General features: G+C 44.0%; 1 protein-coding gene across 1 annotated transcript; it reads right to left on the reverse strand.

The window, feature by feature from the left end:
• On the reverse strand, positions 1-11,232 carry LOC134146654 (ovoinhibitor-like). Its single transcript, XM_062587085.1, has 16 exons — positions 11,178-11,232; positions 10,417-10,436; positions 9,440-9,576; positions 8,942-9,002; positions 8,308-8,441; positions 7,793-7,853; positions 6,585-6,721; positions 6,063-6,123; positions 5,059-5,195; positions 4,520-4,580; positions 3,163-3,299; positions 2,983-3,043; positions 1,561-1,697; positions 1,057-1,117; positions 557-672; positions 1-46 (listed from the first exon to the last, which is right to left on the reverse strand). Exons 1-16 carry the CDS (start codon positions 11,230-11,232, stop codon positions 1-3), a joined length of 1,422 nt encoding a protein of 473 aa, XP_062443069.1.
• Between the last annotated feature and the right edge of the window lie 5,717 nt (positions 11,233-16,949).

Consider the following 16,949-nt stretch of genomic DNA (forward strand, 5'->3'; position numbering starts at 1 on the left):
TTAGCATTCTCTCTGAGCAATGAGTATGAGAGTCCTGTTGCTCTCCCTGGTAAGAAAAGGAGAAGAGATGGATTAGACACAGAGCACCTTCAGCACAGAAGCCCTGTTCCCCACTTTACTAGCACAAGAAATGTTCACTTGATCTTGGCTGGTGATGAAGAACATTCTCAAAATCTCATCTATTTCCTTTCATTATTATCATTAAAGGAAAAATACAAGATTTTAAGATTTCACATACTTCATACAGTCCAGCTGTTTCATGAAATACTTTTCCCATGCTCTGATGTGCTTCTGGAACAAACTGGGTGCTGGTGTACACGAGTAAAATGGCTTTGAAGTTAAAACCAAGAGCCATGTACAGATCCACAGAAATGGGTCTTTCATATTTTCGTTTGAAAACAACCCTCCCATCTCCCTGTACAATTTATAGTGCACCAGAAATGTCCAGCACAAGTCCTTAACCAGTCAGTCAAAACCGTGTTAAGGAAATAAGCCTGCATTTTCAGCAAGCAAAGGAAATGACCATGGAAAAGAGGGGATTTATTTCTGTACATACATGAATGCATTGCAGAAAGTACATTTGTTGTCGTATGTTCTGCCGTCAGAGCCACAGTGTGGCATATATTCCATGGTGCAGAAAGAAGAGGGTTCTTGGTAGCTGCTGCAATAATCCTGCAGACAGAGGAATGACAGAGATTTTGTGGCCCACCTGAGAGCAAACCATAGTCCCCAGTGACAGGAATGACACCACCCCAAGAAATGAGACTCTGTCCGTGAGGTCATGATAACAAGTGACTCAAAAAGTTTCTTCCTGGTAGCAGATGTGATCTCACACTATTCCTGTTCACTAGCACACTCTTCCTTGCTCTGTTATGGAGCAATGGGATGGCTGATGTTTTATGACCAGCAGCTGTTTTATGACCAGCACGAAATTCCCAAGTGATCTCCTCAGGTCTGAACACTGTTCCCCCAACTTGTAACCCAGAGCAGGGCACAACCCCCTTGACTGTAACAGACACGGGCCCTGGCTCCCTGTTTCCAGCCATTCTCACTCACTTTTGTAATATCCTCTGCACATCTTCCGTCGTTCCTTTTGCCAAGATTGCTCTGATGCTCTCTGGAGGAAAGAGGTGCTGACATTAGTGACAAACTTTGCTGTTACAGCCACAGTGCAAGAGCACAGCCTAACTCACATGTAGCATACAAGCACTTTTCAGATAAATTAGCTTAACATTGCCTGTGCCGTATTAGCATGCAATCTTATGGAGAGGGGCCGTGTCTTTGGGACTAGTGGTCTTGCCAGCCAATGGATGTCCCTTCGCAGGACTTGGAGCAGTGCCCTGGTCCTTGCTGATTGCCTGTCTCAAACACCAACGTGGGCAGCAGGGAAATGAGTACGGCTGAAGGGACAGAGAAGGGAGTTGGCAGGCGCTGGTGGCGTTCAACTCCCCCAACCAACACAAGGTTTCAGATGCAGGCCTTGGCACGCCACTCGGCGTTCGTGGGGACCAGTCAAACCACAGCCGCTGCCAATGCCCTGGGAGGAGGGCACATACTTACAGGTTGTGGGCACACAGCATACATTCGCTGGCATAAGTGACACCATCAGTAGCACAGACGGGACTGTAGATCATCGTGCAGAGCATCAGCTGCCTGCCGTCATCTGTGGTAGCTATTCGGTACTTGCTGCAGTTGAGCTGGGAAGCAAACACAGCCAAAGCTCTGATACGGCCTCTGCTCTGTGAAACAGCACCCAGACACAACCCTCCCACTTATGCCTCTGCCTTTTTGGATTTGCCATAGGATAAATTAGGGTTATATATTAACTCATTCTTCCATTGAAACCCGAGCAGTAGTAACATGGCAATTTCCTTTCAGAGCCTTCAGCTAGAGAAGACTGAAACGAGGCTGAGGGAACATATCTCTCCTTCAGCTTTGTATTTATTGTAATGCCCTTATGCCTCACTGAGCCTGCTGCGATATTACAAAATGCAGCTTAACAGCAATCTGCAAATCAAAACGGAATGATTTATCTACTCCCTACTAGAGAGCTGACCATGACCAAGGAGTTTTTCATGGTCCACAAGAGTTAGGGGTGGGATGTGCCGACAGGCCTTTTGTTCCAACGGACCGGCTCCGAGTGTTGAAATCTGCCAGGAGGTCTGACAGCAGTTGAGGCTGATTTACACTGGTTGAAGAACTGACATTTTAGCACCCCTAGTTTCCCAGTGTGAGCTCTTCCTTACTGATTTATGTGTCTCACCCAGTCTGAGCACAGGGTGTGCTAGGGAAACAAAGGATGACATTTCATACTCTGTTTGTATAGAAATGAAATATCTGACTCGGGATGCTGACTCTTTCAAACACATGCTAATGAGACAGCTTTGTTTTTCTATTCCCTAGTGGGTGTAAATTGTTTAGAGCTGGTCAAATATGGTTAATTTGGTATTTTTACAAGATTCATTGTTGGTATACATTAGATTACATTGCATTTGCAATAAACAGAGAGGAGTTTGAATCCCCTGGGGCGTTAGGAATCAACATTCAAAACACAGGCACGATGATTTTCTAATCTTTGCTGAACATCCTTTTGTAAAACTTAAGTCTCCAGAAAGAAGAAAGCGCAGAGGCACCCTGGGGTCCTCTGTGTGCCCTTCCCATGTTGCCAAAACAGACTGCTAAGTTCCTGCTGTCACCATGGTAGACTGCTGTGGGAAAGGGATTTCTTCTCATAGTGCCTTGAATCATTTGTTACCTATCTCATAACTCACTCCTCACGTGTCCTCCTTTCTTTCTTCTTACGGCTGTGTGCAGGAAGTGCACAATGTTCCTGTTGTCAGGAGGCGGGTATTCACCCGTGGAAGGAAGGACAGCGTGAGCTATGTGACCCAGTGGAGACCAGGCTGTCAAAACCAACCAGTACTTATTCAAGTTATGCAGTTAGCATTACCTCAAACTCTCAATTTTCTTTGTTTCACTTACTTGAGGAACTTCCTCTATGCATTTTCCATCATGCTTTTTGCCTACATTGGTTCCAAATTCCCTAGAAGGGAGAAAAAAAGGAGTTAAGAAAGCTCAGTGAGTGACTCTCCACCTCTTGGTCCAGGCAGCAGTTGCTGTGAAGGTGACTTGATCACTCAGCAGAGGATCTCCAGGGCTTACAAGTTATGGGCACACAGGGCACAGTCATTGCTGTAGGTGACACCGTCCGTTCCACAGACCTCATGCAGGATGAAGGGGCAGGCTGTGATGGCTTCGCCGGATTTGGTAGTACCAGTCAGATAACTGCTGCAGTCAACCTGGAGAGATAAAATACAGAGCCAAGTCAGCTCCTGTGAAAGGAAAATGCATCTCATCTGCAGTCTGCCTGCTCTGTTCCTCCAGATTTTAAAAGCTTCTGCTAGAGAAAAAAATAGGGTTGTATTTTAATTTTAGTCTTCCTTTATAAATGAAGTAAGTAATTTTAGTTGGCTTTGGTATTGTCTGCTAACAGAGCAAAGGAAAGAAGAGCTGACAAGAAAAATCATTTTCTCAGACAAGTATGAATGCAAGTTTTCCATGTCCTAAAGAAAATGAACCAGGTTTTAAAACAAACATTTCACTTAAGGAATCAGATTCAAAGGGTTTTACATTACGTCCAGTTTGACATAGAGTTAACTAAATCTGAAATTTAGTTTCAGCATTTTCAAAATAGCAACAAGGACCATTTCACCCAATTGTGTTGTAAAAGGCTTTACAATATATAAAAAGTGGCACTTCAAATATTGGAGGATAAACAGGCAAACTCTTACTAATAGCAGTGGAAGTCAGTCTGCATTAGCTAAGCATCTGACCCTTCACTGTCATTCTGCATAGTCCCCCAGTGTAGTGTCTCTTATTACCTAAATTTCTCACATAGTCCAAGGGCAAATTAAAGCAAAGATAACAGTGTCTTTATTATTCAAATCATATTGCATTCCCGCTGGGTGCATGAAGTTATTCTCAGTGCTTTAGAACTGCTCTGTGTATGCAGAATAAATGCATAGAGATATTATCAGCATGTATTGTTACTGTGGATGTTTATAAAGCTATTTCTGTGTCTGTAGTAAGGAGCAGAGGTTTCCTGGCTAACTGTAGCATAAAGACTTTCTAACCTGCCGGTGTATTGCAGTGGAAATCCTAAAACTGAAAGAATACACTGATATCTAGCTGGGTCTTCTGCGTTCTTTTCCTACCATCCTAAAATAGGCTGCCTGGTTCTTGGACTGCTTCTAACGATTTCAGTTCAGAGATCTGCAGTACTGGGACATTTTGTTTCTGAAGTCCTGGGCTATTCCCGTTCTCTCTCGCCCTGATGTACAGCATGTTGGCAGCAGCCGCTGCGAGCAGCTAGGGAGCAATGTAGTGCCAGCACAAGGGTTGTGCAGCAGCTCTCTGCGCATTTGGGAAGATGGATAGCTCAGCAAAGCCAGCCAGAGTGTTTCTGAAGGCTGTAAGGAGAGCAGGCTACAGCACTTATTTTGTATCTATTTAGACTTACTGGGAGACTTTTCTCCTTACATCTTCCATCATGGCTCTTCTTAACGTCAGTTCCGTGTTCTCTGAAAGGGCAGAAGTTGGTGTCAGTGTGCTCACACATTAGCGTGCTCATCATGCAAGCCCCAGCACATATAGGCACTAGAAAAAGTGGACCTAATTCATTGCCAGTATACACGATAAAGGAAGTATCTCACTGCCTAATTATCTATCTTCTCCCTGTCCTTAGCAAATATAACCCTAAACAGTAACAGACGTATCAGGTCTTCTCACAGTGTGCTAGGTAGCAGTCCCATCTACTCTTTCCTCTGCCCAGATACCACAGCCCTCACAATATGTGCAGATTGACATTTGGCTCTTCCACGGCTCCCCCGATGAGCACAAACAGGGGGTCAAGGAAGAAAACCAAGCTGATGGGGTTTCAGGAGATTGAAAGATTAAACAGAAATACATTTGTAGACATGCTGATATTAAGAGAAGAACTATCTGGAGCACTAACCATGGCTAGTCACTCCAAAGGGAAGTCCTGTGTGCAGCACTTACATGTTATGGGCGCAGATGCCACAGTCATTGTCATAAGTGAACCCATCTGTGCCACACACTGGGAGCAGGATCCTCGGACAGCTTACCCGGGCTTTACCATCCTCAGATACTTTCGATGGGTATTGACTGCACTCAAGCTGCAAAAAGCAGGGGTATCAGCATCAAAGAAGCATGTCTTTTCTGAGACAAAATCTAGTGTAATCTCCCATTTGTCTCCATGTCTTTTATGCCTGGATGCCGAGACAACACTGCTGTTGCATTTCAGCTATCTCAAAATGAATCTGAATCAGCTTGGCACGAATCCTCTCATGCACACAAGGAACTATGCAGCACTGCATAGTTTGAGAGACATCCAGCCACTAGTGCAACTAGCTAGGTGAATCCCAAACACCACTCAACTTTACTGCTGACTCCAGGGGTTTACAGCCTGAGCAAAACTGTTTGAAAAGTAGGTCAGAAAACTAGAAAGAAACAGTCTCATGTTCCTTGTCATTCTATATTACAGAAATAAATAAAAAACCACAACAAAACAGTGAAACAAATTGGACTTTGCTGATAATGCAATTGAAGATCATCCTCAAAGGAAGACCTGCAATCAAACTAGTTGACTTCCACATTTATGTGCTGGCATGTCCTAGAAGCGAGCTCTGGGACCTCTTGGCTGATACGCCTGGAGCAAAACTTCAGGTGTGCTCCATATTCCAGATACACCCCCACTCCAAAGGTTGGCGTAGGCGTGAATTTGTAATGTAGACTCTGTGCCTAACACAGCGGCTCACATGCAGCCCATCTGCCAGGGCTGTGTAGGCAAGGAGGGCCCAGATGACACCTGCCTCAAGACAGATGGGATTTGTAGGCGTCCTGACACAGGGGGCTCACAAGCCTTAGTGGACATGTGGAGAAAGCTAGGCTTCAGGCCAGCTCACTTTCAGAGTAGAGGTAGCCTCAGGGAATCTTTCATTTAATATAGGCAAGAGGAGAAATATGCCTTATATTGTACTCACTGTGGGAATGTCCTGTTTGCATTTTCCATCATGCTTTTTGCCAACGTTGGTCCTGTGCTCTCTGGAAGAGGAAGACAATTAAGTTGAAGAACTTAATGCTTAAGCTCCCAGTCACATTCAGATGCAAAATGAATCAGATATAGCATAGAATAGATACCTGGCAAATTAAGGTTTCAGCCTCTACAGGAGCATGTCAAAATAGCTACATTATTTTACTCGTTAACAAGCTCATCACATCTTCTAAAAACATATAATTTAAAGTGATATTCTGAACTATTCCTTCATCTGCTCAGTCACTGGCCAGCCTACAGACTAATCCAAAGAGCTGTCATCTGACTCTTCCAAGTCTCCCTTCATGAGCATGAGAAGGAAATCAGAAGGAAACTCAAGATAAACCCAAAAATAAGCTAGTTTCTCAGAGGCTTGAAGAAATAGGCATAAGCAGAAATATAAAAGGACTGTTACCAGAACTGCTAATTGCTGCTGGTAACTTAGGAGGAGTGCTCTATGTATGGCACTTACCCATTATGGGCACAGATCCCACATTCATTATCATATGTAAAACCATCTGTGCCACAAACTGGATGCAGGACCCTTGGACAGGAGACTACTGTTTTGCCACCTTTAGTGACTTCTGCTGGGTACTTGCTGCAGTCAATCTATCAAAATAAGGAGAATTAGATCTGGTAGAACCGTTGCTGCATGTGTGAGAAAAGTCCGTGCAAAACCTCTCTGTTCTGTATCCCATACTATATAGTTTCTGCAACGACAAAGCCCTGATACGCTTAAACTAAATCTTCTATGAGAAATTGAATTCCTGAATATTATCCTAGTTATCTAGGAGTAGAGAGAAAGGACTCATCTTGGAGAAGGGATCCTTCAGGCAGAAGGAATGTACAAAACTTTGGGCCCATTCTCACCAACAAAATTGTCTTCCATTTAGTGGGAATCATATTTCACCAGCTAGAAATCTGACTACTATTGTTGTAGTTTGGGTTGTTTTTCTCTTCTTTTCTCCAGTACTGTGGTTACTTACTACTTCAGATTTCATTTAGTTAAGCAATGGGATTTGAAAGGATAAAGAAGAAATATTTATCTATCAGTTGGGGAATGGGCTTTCTACATCCCTAAATTTTTTGTTCTGAAATATAGAAGCTTTTCTTCCTGAGGCAACAGCCTGTTCTGCCTTGCATAGAACTAATTATAAATATACAATAAGCTAAATCCTATAAATATGTATGGTTAGTACTCTTATGAGTTTCACTGTGTCTGCAAAAACAACTAGCATGGGAGTTTTGAGTCCCTGTTGCAAAGGGCAGAGGAGCTTGTGGTGTTCAGAAAGAAAACTGCCAGCCTGCCCAGCACACAGCAAGGAAAATCCAGCACCCAAAGAACTGAATACGCTGGTCTCTTGGGCCTCCCTTTTCCCTGGGCACGAAAGCCAGCCTAGTATGAAGGGAAGTGGACTCTACAGCACTGGGTGACTGCAGCTTTTTATTTCATACCCATTTCCTCTCTCTTTTGTCCTTTTGGTGTGGTGTAAGCGGGGTGACCCTTTCTTTTGGGGCAAAGAGCATGTGAAACCCACTCTCACTTGCAGAAAGCCAGAGCCTCGCCTGGGACCCTCATAAGCCCTGTCAAATGGCGCTTTCACAATTTCCTAGGAAAGTCAGTGGCATTCTCTCTACTAACAGCAGTAAGAGATGAATTTTTACTTCTATTGTACTTACCGAGACAATCTCATGCTTGCATTCTCCATCATACTTTTTACTAATGTTGGTGTGATGTTCCCTGGAAAAAAAAAAAAAAGAGCTGCTTTGGTTAGGGAGGTCTGAGAGTAACTTTTCCCGTTATAGTCTAGACACTGGGACAAGAAAGCAAGGTCCTACGCAGTGTGTGGGATGCTAGAACTGGCTGAGTTTAATCTGAGTATTCTCAGAGGATGGTAGCAGTCACTCTTTGAGCAGCAGACATAGTATTTCCTTATCCCGCAGTATTACGAATACCACTCTGATGGGCTCATGGCTCTGCTCTGTGTTATCCTGCTGCTCTTTTGTGATTCCATGCATTAGCACAGAAGTTGGGGAAGAAAGCTCAGACAGGCTGGAGAAATTGCAGACAGATAGTTCCAGAGAGATGTAGTGAGAACCCAGACTGAAGAAAGATTAGTGTTTTAAAGGAATAGTTCTGAGAGCCTTAAATATTGCTAATTATCCAGAGAAGAGGTTCTAGACGCACTACTTACGCATTATAGGCACAGATCCCACATTCGTTGTCGTAAGTGAAGCTGTCAGAGCCACAGACTGGTTTCAGTATCCTTGGACAGGCTATCAGAGCGTCACCATCTTTTACAGCTCTACGGTATCTACTGCAGTCAACCTGCAAAAATAGCAGTAATAGAACAGAATTCACTTTCGATATAAAGAAATAATGTTTCTTTATAGTATCCTTACTCTGTCTCAGCCTTTGGGGCTCCAAAAGAAGTTGGAGCCAATCCTATGGGAATTTTATCACGCTGAAGAAAATGGCGTGGAAAGAAGGACTGTTCATTCTGGCTTTATCAGGTCCTTCATGAGGTTTTACTGGAACTAACTAGGCTGTGAGATCCAACCTTCAGCCAACATGACATTTTCACTTTACTTCCGAGTCCAGAGGCTGGGAGTCAGCACTAGAAAAACATAGTACCATATGGCACACAAAACCTGCTGAACCTTGGCTATCACCATTTTTTAATTCCCTTTGGACTGTATAGACAAATGTTTTATTTCTCTTTGGACCATGCTCCTCTTATATACTAGCTGGACCATCCACTTTTACAGCCAGCAAAAGTCTTCCATGGACACCAGCAGAGAAAGATTTTGCCTTGCTATTGCACTTACCCGAATAAGTTTCTGCTCGCATTCTCCATCGTACTGTTTGCCAACATGGTCGTTGTGTTCCCTAGAAGAAGACGACTTGTGTCAGGTATTGTGAAGAGCAGCCGTTGCCTCCAGACTGGAGGTGTTGGTGCCTAGGTTCTAACTCATAGGCTCCTCTGTGCCTTTTGGAGCATGTAGCTGTTACTCGTACTTCTAATTTATTGCCCTGCTACTTCCGCCAGCATCTGCCGGCCAGTGGCAAGCAGTCGCTCTGCCCCTTTGCAGTAAGGATCAGCCTATTCCTCCTCCAGCCCCACTGCCCCACTCAGAGCTGCGACCAGCCACAGCAGCCCGCGCCAGGAGGCGGAGGAGCAAGCGCTGCGCGAGCTAGCTCAGGGCAAACCCACTGCTGAGGGATTTCAGAAAGTCTGCGAAGAAGTGCTGGTATTTCAAGGGCTGACGTCAGGCGGGCTGCACGGTGCTGCCCAGCCGACACAGCGCCCGTGGTGCAAGACCCACCTGTTGTGGAGGCAGATGCCACAGTCGTTGCTGTACGTGGAGCCGTCCGTGCCGCACACGGGCGAGAAGTTCCTCGGGCAGGCTACCCAGGCCGTGCCGTCCTTAGTGACGCCGCTGGGATACTGGCTGCAGTCGACCTGCGCGAGGAGCGCGCTGCTGTCAGCCCCGCCGCGGGCTGCGGTGCCAAAAGAAACCCGCACCCTGCGCAAGCTGCAGCAACAGCCCCTGCAGCTCCAGCCAGGAGGCAAATTAGAAGAATTATTCTGAATCTCTCCCCACAGCCGAGAGGAGTGGATCTTCCCTACAAAAAGTTTCTGATGAGGCTTTCCCGCAGGGGGCACGGAGGATGGCTCGCTGTGGGTGAGGTGCCAGCCTAATGAGGGCGGCCGGTAATTGGGAGCCTGGCCTTCCTGCCGAGCCCCCAAGCGCCAAATCTAATAGGTTTCCCAAGCACGCCGCAGTCTCTGGTGAGCTACCGGCGTCTCAGCATTCATAACTGCGTGGGCAGAACCTGCAGACAAATCTATCGCACATACCCTGCTGTTTTCATCACTAAGTATACGTATATAAAATCTATTTGAGGGACACAGTTCTATGGGTATTGCAGTACAGAAAAATTATCTGAATCATGGTCTTTGATGCTTTCAGGCATATCAACTTAGGTTAGTTTTCCTCTTAGGAAACCTTTGACTGCAGGAGTAGGTCAGTTATGTCTAAGAATTTGATATATTATGATCGTATAATTACTAATTGCTTTCTTTGTTTTATTTACTGAACAGAGAATAGCATGACAATGGTAGGCATTTTATTTTCTCGTGAAATTGGCAATATCTTTCAATTATGCACTGGCAAATATTATTCCAATAGCCAAGCTTTCATTAGATCTAATCCACTCAGTCACCATGCGGTTGCGTATTATTGCTATTGCACCAGAGACCAGGAACAGAACAGGATAAATGGAAAGATCTGTAACTCACCTCAACTCCAAAGACAGTATCTGAAAAAAAGAGACAGAAAAGAAAAAAAAAATACTGATATGCAGAGATGACATACGTAAATGTGATGAAATAGTTAAATCTAGTATCCGTTGATGACTGCTTTATTGCGTGTAGGAAGATGTGAAGTTTTGCATCATGCCAGTATATGGTCATGGGACATATTAATAAAGTTCCATTGCACTTTTGAGGGGAGATAGAATGGGAGAGACAATAAATTAATCAGTTCCTAAGATGTTACAGGGAAATGATAAAAGTAACTTAAAATTTGTGCTTTTATAGTTTAACCTTTTCTTAAAGAGTTTGTATCTGATATTAAGAAGTTAGAGGATATGCATATTATGCATATTTAAGAAGGCTGTTGACCACTGAAACTGTTCATCTCTAGTCACATGCTTCTCCGCTGCAGGGAAGCACACAGCAATCTTGTAGAGTAACCTGGGAGTTAAAGCTTTTATTTTCATTGCTCACTCAGACAGAAGTAGCTGTTTTATTTTGTCCTTACACTCAGTACTTCCATATAAGTTCCCGCTTTGCACTAGAACTGCTCCTTCAATCTTTTGTTCCTATAAACTGAGAAGATGAAAACAGTTGCCTGTATGAGGCTTGCTGAAATTTCATTCTATTTTTTTGCTTTCTCAGGCATAAAACTTTCCTCCACTTTACAAGACTCAAACACTTGCTAACAACCTGCCCTCTGACTCAGCTGCAGAGATCTGAGCAACTTCACGGGAATTACTCACTTATGAAGCAGCACAGGGCTACAGCCACCTGCACGAAGCCCTCCATTAGCTTCATGGTCGACAGCAGTGCCGCGTCCAAGCAAGCTGCAGGTGTGCCGTGTAGGAGGTGATGTTCATGAGCAGGAGTATATAACACCTTATACTATCAAAAGGTCCCACCTTATTTTGTAATGTTCCAAACTTGTCATCAATACTGGAAACCAGAACATATTTACCCAGATCTGGATTTCTGGCTAATGATTGACACAGGAGTAATTGCCAGGAAGGGGCCTGCTGTGTGGCCGGATGCTCAGGGGGAACCAGACACAGTGCCAGGCCGCCTTCTTCCCGGTTCTGCCCACCTTGCCCTGTGACCACACTCCTCCTTGCCCGGCCACGGCACGTCCCAGGCTTACATTTGCCCTCGGGCTCACTAAATACAATTAGATCTTCCCCCTCCTCTGTAGTTTTCCATTGAGCTCCCAGCTGATAGCTGAAATCCTCATTATTAAACCTCCCAGCATGATTTTTGCACTTTTCACCACTGTATTTCATCCCAGTTTGAGTCCAGACAATTTCAGTCCAGAAGGTCACCCAGTTCTCTGCTGGAGAAATTCTGCTCTTCTTCTGTTTTAAAAACTCAGCAGTGGTCTGTTCTATGTGCCAATGCTTTCTCTGCTAAGGCAAGTAGCAAAAATACTAAGTTTAGTCCCCCAAATCATCCCTTTGACTGTTCACTGATAATATCCATCCAGATCCATGGTACCCCCTGTTCCTACACTATCATCTCTCCTGTAGCCGGTTCCACATCTACCTCTACAAGCCTGACTGACAGCGTCCCACAGGGCAGTAGGTCAAAAGCTTTGAAGTTCAGGTACACTAGATCTACTGTATTCCTTTTATCTCGGAAGCCAGCCAACTTTGTAAAGATTAGTATCAGCCCATGCATGAGTTCCTTCAGAAAATTCACAGCGAACATTATCCCTTTGCACTTTATGTATTTATTTTTCTTCAAATTGCCCCGAAGGCTTGCCCCGTATTAAAGCAACAGAGCTGGGATTGGTCCTGAACACTTTTGCTCCTTTGTGTAAACGGAGCTGTGCCAGGTGGTAGTCTCTAGTCACCTTGTACTGCACATATACCAAGCAGGAAAAAAATATGAAATAGCGTAACTACTATATTATGAAATAGTATAACTACTAGACTTGCAGGTTTGTGTGCTAGGTCTTCCAGAGCTCCACAATGGAGACCACCCGCTTTTCCCACCTTGAGTATATTGAGCAGAGTTTTGCTTCCAATTTTTGATATGGTGATTATTTTTCCTTAACCTTGTTCTCATAAGTCAGTCTGCCAATACATGTGTTGAGCACTTGTCTCTCTGAATTTGGAACCATGGATAGATTATGCTTCATTTCTACCATGTCTTTGCAGAGCAGAGGTGGCCACTCTTTCTCTTTGCATTCACACAGGTGATCTTTGCTGCATGTGTGAATTTCCTCTGCAAAGTCTTGTTCACCTTCATTTTTGGCAATTCTCTGCACTGGTCTCAAGCCTAGACTTCTAAATTCATCAGTCCAGATTTTTCATTACTTTTTCTCTTAAGCTCTCAAATTCTGTACTTGGTAATCAAAATCCTTATTTTCAGATCTGTTTTTGACATAATTTAAACAGAGTGAACTCAGGTTGAATCATCTCAGTTTTGCTTTCTAAGAGAAGGACATCTCCAATATCCTTCACATGTCAAATGCAAATCTAAAATAACACTTTGGGGGTGGGGCGATTACTTAATGGAAAATTCTATTTGCTGTCATATTCAGGAGTATCTGAGATCTGATAATATTAGTAGTTTGCCGTGTGCATCTGCAAAGTTAAATTCTCCCCAGATGCCAGCATTCCCAGTCTCATTAATCTCTAATAACATTACAGAGCTCTCTGATTTCTCCTGCCTTGTCTGTTATCTCAGCTCCATCAAGTGTCAAAGATTCCAGACCTTCAGACCAATGCAAGTCTCAACTATAGTGACCCCTGTTTATCCCAGTCACCATCTCTGTCTCTCAGTGCTTTATTCCAGCCAAAACCATCATCAATTAGTGCATCCTGGCAGAAGAAAATGTATCTTGAGAATTTTATTGCTAGATTCCATAAAAGCTGTCATGGTCAAATGAGTTCCTGCCAATGTCCACAAAGATGACAACCAAACCTTATTAGCAAGGAGATATTATTTGCAACCTAAATCTGCAGTTGAAATAGATTGAGTCAGCATGCTCTGTCAAGATCACAGGAATTCTCTTTTCAACTAATTTATTCAAATTTGGGGAATGTATGTTTGCAATAGGACACCAAAGGGAAAGAACAGCAAACATCTGCCAGAGATCTAGAACAGGAATTAAGATCTAGGAATCATCCCTGCATTTATAGCACATTCCCCTTGTTCCCAGCCTCAGCCAGCCCCCGCAGTGCTGGGCTTTGCCTTCTGCACAGGAAAGTCCCACGTTGCAGCTCCCGAAAGGAGCCGGCTGCTTCGCCAACAGGCTCAGCAGAGCTTTTTCTATCAGCCCATGTGTCTGTCAGAACAGAGCCTTTGCAGATAAGAGCAGAAGACAAAAGCTGAACTAGATGCACATACAATGAAGCAAATACAGAGCTTCATCGACACTGCCCAAGAAAGCAGCCACTGTGAGGTCGGACAGAAATAAAGCCCAGTCACCATAAATATAAGCAGAAATTGTCTACACTTTCTATCTGCAAATCAGATGTGCAGTTGTTGCTAACCTGGGCTCAAGCCTGGTGCCAGGTGCTCAGCATGGACCTGCCGGCATGCAGAGCTAGCCATGGCACGAGGCACACCACCAGGGCCCCAGGGTGGCACAGAAAGAGCACCTTGCAGTGCTGAACACGGACTTCCCATGCATGGGTGAAGCACTGTGAGCACGTGAGCTTGAGCCCAAACTAAACCAAAAGCAGAGTGCAATGCAGTTGCTCCCTGAACATCCAGCTCCCTCTGGCCTACACCAACAGCTCCATCCTCCACATGTCTATGTATGCATATGAGAAAGAGAAATGGAAGAGTCCCATTTCTTTTCTCCATTTTTTTTCTTTTCCTAACAACTGTAAATTAGAAGACGTGACAAGCACAGAGTGCCTCCATTCTCTAAGACACAAAAGTGTGTTTTTCTGGGCCCTTCAGCATTGGCCCCTGGCATTTCTGAGCCCATTAGAGAATTTTCATCTGGATTTGCAATTTGCAACTAGTTGCATTCACATGTGATTATTTGCAGTTAACTATATGTGTGGAGCTGCTTGTGCCTGTCTGCAGGGGCAAGCTCTGAAGACTTTTTTCATCTCACCTCATTTATTGATTTTTTTTAATGAGAGGGCTGGGTAGCAGGAGGAAAGTTCTTGTAGCAGGTGGTGAAGCAGGGGAAATCCCAAGGAAATAGTCTAAACAAGGGCTTTTTGTAGTAGAGAGGCCCTTGTACGAAAGGACAAACAGTCAAATGATTATCAAGAAAAAGCCCTAAAGAGGGGAAAGAGAAAAGGCCCATTAACCAGTCCCCAGATTAAAGTAGATGGGATATGCAGCAGAAGTTGGGAGAATAGGGGGAAACAAGGCTGAAACCCTCAGGTACCAACTTGCAGCAGTTTTTTGGGGGGGACGACATGGCTGTAAGGACATCTTGAAGGGGGGTTATTATTCAAATAGTGTGGTGCTTGTAAAAAAAAAAAAAAAAAAACAGTGTCAGGTAGCTTCAGGCTTTCCACACTCTGATCTACTCAGTTCTTCAGTTCTTGAAGGAGTAAAATGCCCCCAGCTGCAGGAATTCTGGCATTGTCTGCAGGAGCTGACTGCAGAGGGGACACCTCCAAAGCACACCATGCGTGAGGCTCTTATGCCGCGGCGAGCTCTAAGAGAGACGGGAGGATAATGTGCACAACTGGGAGGCTGCAGAAGGACAGGCTGCAGAGGATTGGGAAACATGGTGGTGAGTACAAGGTCACCTACGGCATCTGCCAGAGTCAACAGTCCCCAGAATACACAAACTGCAGCATGTGCATGCCCCTAGACCTGCACAGGTATCCAATGCCTTTTATGAAAAGATATACAAGAGACCCAAAGCCCCAGCAGAGAATAGTTTAGCTCAAGACCTCACTGTGTTTGGTACAACTTGATGAAAAGCTGAGAGTAGCAGGAGACTGCTTAGGGGTCTGGGGCTTGAAGCTGCCAATTCTCCAAAGCCTCAGGAAACACTATCGAATCACATCAGGGGCTCTGAATTATGGCAAAAGACACATCTTTTATAAAGTGTTATTTACAGCAAACCTAGGACTTCCCAGGGGGCTAGTACCTTTGGAGGTTTGTAGAGGACTGTTTTGACCTCATTACAGTGTTTTAAAATAACACATAGGATAACCAACAGAAAACATGAAAGAAATGGTAACGAATTCCCTACACTTCTTCAGCCTGTGCTTCCTGCTCCTCAGGAACCTCGTGGAAACAGCGTGTGGCCTCCCTCACATGGGTATCTGCTGGAGCTCTGCTGCGCACCACCTGCTCAGTACAGACAGCTTCGGGAGGCCCTTGAAGCTGCCTGCAAAAGGAGGTCGAAAGAAAGCCAGAAATGACTGCAGAGGCTGCAGAAAGCAGGCAGCAGTTAGTGTTGCTGCCTCTAGGAGTTTGCTGGCAACTCTACAGGCAGCTCTGCTCAGTCACTGCCATGTGCCACCTTGGCAGACAGAGTTTTGTAATCTGATTAATAATCTCTTATCAATGGTTAAGATTTTATTTGTGGCTCATTATTTCTGTTGGCAGCAGGTAGAAATTCAGAAGGTGCTCAAATACTGATAGAAGAGCCTACTAAGGGCACTTTCCTCATCAGCTTGTTGCTTTAGCAGCACAGTTAATGTAGGTTTTACTGGTGATTATTTCAAAAGTTAAATACATAAAATTTGCTGCAAATTATAATAGCTTTCTCAAGTGCACTGATTTTCATTTCCAAGAATTTATTTTAAGCCTCAAATTATGCACTGCTTTTATAAAAATCAGGTACATGTCACTGCACATGATTTCAGCTGACATCAGTGTGCAGATGTCATCAGTGAACATTTTCACTGTCTGACACTCATCTTTCTCAGACTGTTTAAACAACAGTCAGGAATTTACCTGCTATATCAGCTCAAAGGCAGACATGTATTTTGCATCACCAACAAAAGGTAGCTAGGACCAGACTGGTGATTTTCACCCTCTATGACTGTATGTAGCAATAGGGTTTTTGGTACATGTGGAAATAGGTGATGCCAGTTTCTAATCCATGTTTGCTTACACTAAAAATCAGCATGCAATATATTAACTACTATTTGTGTCAGGGTCTGCTGGTAATAAAGTCATAAATTGACAAGTATGAAGTATGTGGAAATAGTTTATGAGAATTTACATTCTGTTCTCAATAGTTGCACTAGAAGAAAACAAGTCTTGAAAGCTTAATTGAAAAACTATAAAACCCAGAGAGAACCAAACGAAATAGCATTAGGTGAAATCCTGCCAAAATCTGAAGTAATATCACTCGATCCTTATCTGCAGCAGAGAATATTTACAGACCAGGTCACAGCTAAAATGGACTCAAATGCTGTGTGTGTTCACTCAAGGTCTTCTGGAAACATCCTGCAATGAAGTTTATACAAACAAGGAATATATTTGCTTTAAGTAACAGCTATAAAGGAAAGTACAGGAAGTACACCCACATTGCCATCAAACTTCTGTTACTCAGCACTATATATTCCTCCTTTGCAGATCCC

Source organism: Rhea pennata, chromosome 14 (assembly GCF_028389875.1).
Source record: "Rhea pennata isolate bPtePen1 chromosome 14, bPtePen1.pri, whole genome shotgun sequence".
NCBI classification, from domain to species: domain Eukaryota; kingdom Metazoa; phylum Chordata; class Aves; order Rheiformes; family Rheidae; genus Rhea; species Rhea pennata.

Excerpts from the sequence above, each read along its gene's own strand:
- LOC134146654 (XM_062587085.1), bottom strand. The coding sequence starts at position 11,232 with ATGAAGCTAATGGAGGGCTTCGTGCAGGTGGCTGTAGCCCTGTGCTGC. Across the intron at positions 9,577-10,416 it reads ATACTGTCTTTGGAGTTGAG|GTCGACTGCAGCCAGTATCC; the intron begins GTGAGTTACAGA and ends CTCCTCGCGCAG. Across the intron at positions 4,581-5,058 it reads GGCATCTGCGCCCATAACAT|AGAACACGGAACTGACGTTA; the intron begins GTAAGTGCTGCA and ends CTGCCCTTTCAG.